This window comes from Triticum dicoccoides, chromosome 5B, assembly GCF_002162155.2.
Source record: "Triticum dicoccoides isolate Atlit2015 ecotype Zavitan chromosome 5B, WEW_v2.0, whole genome shotgun sequence".
In the NCBI taxonomy this organism is placed as follows: domain Eukaryota; kingdom Viridiplantae; phylum Streptophyta; class Magnoliopsida; order Poales; family Poaceae; genus Triticum; species Triticum dicoccoides.
In genome coordinates, this window is record NC_041389.1 from 651,762,685 (window position 1) to 651,764,647 (window position 1,963).

Below are 1,963 nucleotides of genomic sequence, written 5' to 3' on the forward strand. Positions count from 1 at the left end.
CTCCGTCCGCCACCGCCCCGCAGCTCCACCCCGCTCGGCTCCATCCGCCACCGCCCCGCAGCTTCGCCCGCCCGGCTCCGTCCGCCACCGCTCCGTCCGGCCGCCGTCGCTGCTCCACCGCTCTCACCGCTCTTCGATGGCGCCGAAGAAGACGCCGAAGGGCAAGTCGGGCTTCTTCGGCGTGAAGCAGAAGCCCTCCGGTAACTGGGGAGTGGAGTTCTCCGATGCCGGGAGGCGTTGGTGGGTCGGCACGTACCCCTCCGCCCATGAGGCCGCGCGTGCCTACGACGTGACGGTGTGGCGTGCCGGGAGGCCTCGGGAGCACCTCAACTTCCCAGAGATCGAGAGTCGGGTGGAAGCGGAGATGCTTGTGCCGCAGGGCATCAAGATGAAGGAGATCACGACGAAGAAGCCGTCGGTTGTCGTCAATGCCGGCGAGACCGACGAGGAGGCGATGGCAAGGTTTGCTCGGGAGCATCCGGAGTACGTCCAGGCCGAGCTGGAGCACTACTGGAAGCGTGAGGCGGAGCAAAAGAAGAAGGAGGACGAGGCCGGTCCCTCGACGGTGATCCCCATCGAGTCCTCTTCCGAGGAGGACTGGGCAGACTTCTCGGAGGAGGAGGAGGAGGAGGAGGAGGAGGAGGAGGAGGAGGAGGGGTGCGACGACGTGGAGAAGGACGAGTTCTGGGAGCAGTTCCGCAACTCCGACGATGAGGAGTAGTTTATCTAGTAGTTTGAATAAGTAGTAGTTGAAGTTCATGTATGAAACTATGTTGAATTTGATGTTTAAACTATGTTGAATGGACTGGTAGTTTGTCGTTTTAAGAAATTTACATTTTCATTTTGGACCATCTATTGAAGTTGCTCTTTTGGACCATATGTTGGAGTTGAGTTTTTTCGGAGCTCCACGCATTTTTTGGCGGTCCAAATTTTACATCTTCGGTTTTGGACCGCCAAATTTTGAACCATCTATTGGAGATGCTCTGACCGCAAAAAAAAAAAAAAACTAACTAGCGTGACGTGTAGATGCCAAGTTAGGACGTGAAACGCTTAACAAGGCGGAACACCGCTTGAAATTGCTTGCAAAACCAGTATTATCAACAGCTTTGATGTAAACTGTAAAATAATATATTTTTTAGGTTCAAACACTCACAACAAAAAAACACAAATCATCTAGCTTGGCGTATCGGCACGTCGCCATATCCAGAGCAAGACAAATGCAATTTGTAGTTGATAACCAACACATAAGAGTCAGATATACGCAGCCCTTGGGAACAAGATGAGCATGTAGGTGAGATGCCATTCCAATTCAGAAGCGATGCCTTTGGACGGCCACGAAGAAAGAAACACATGTGCCCACGCCAACGAAAAAGAGAGCAAGCATTAGCAAAAAAAACATTTTTTAACACACAAGCGCTCATATACACGCGCATACATTCATCCCTATGAACGCACACACGCCACCCTACCCCTATGAGCACCTTCGAAAGACTGAGCCGACATATCATCATAAGATCGCATTGCCGGAAATCCTAAAATAAATTCAAAAATAAATATGAGCACCAAGATTTGAACTCTGGTGGGACAGGTATACCACAGTCCCTTTAATCATCCAAAAAAGTTGGTTCGCAAATTCATACGAGAACTGATATTTTTATTCCCTGGAATTTTCTTTTCCAAACCTTGCACGGAACCCCTTTCTCATCAACGCAAAAAAAGAAAAGGTCCATAGCCAAAAAAAAAAAAAACGAACACACGCACTGCGAAGTTGCAAAGTCGAGCGGCACACGTCTCGCGGGAGAGGAGGGGCCCATGACGCGGCCGGAGGGAGGAATCCAGCCCGGACACCAGCCGCACCACCGTCACGCACAGAGGCCGCGGCGCGCACGCGTTGCGGGCCGGCCAAGTCAGAAAAAGGGCTGGCAGGCAGATATTTTGGGGCGCCTCCAGCCTCCTCTCCCTA

General features: G+C 52.0%; 1 protein-coding gene across 1 annotated transcript; it reads left to right on the forward strand.

The window, feature by feature from the left end:
• The first annotated feature begins 136 nt into the window (after nt 1–136).
• On the forward strand, nt 137–721 carry LOC119312350 (dehydration-responsive element-binding protein 2A-like). The gene has a single exon (XM_037588076.1). It carries the CDS (start codon nt 137–139, stop codon nt 719–721), a length of 585 nt encoding a protein of 194 aa, XP_037443973.1.
• Nucleotides 722–1,963: the final 1,242 nt, after the last annotated feature.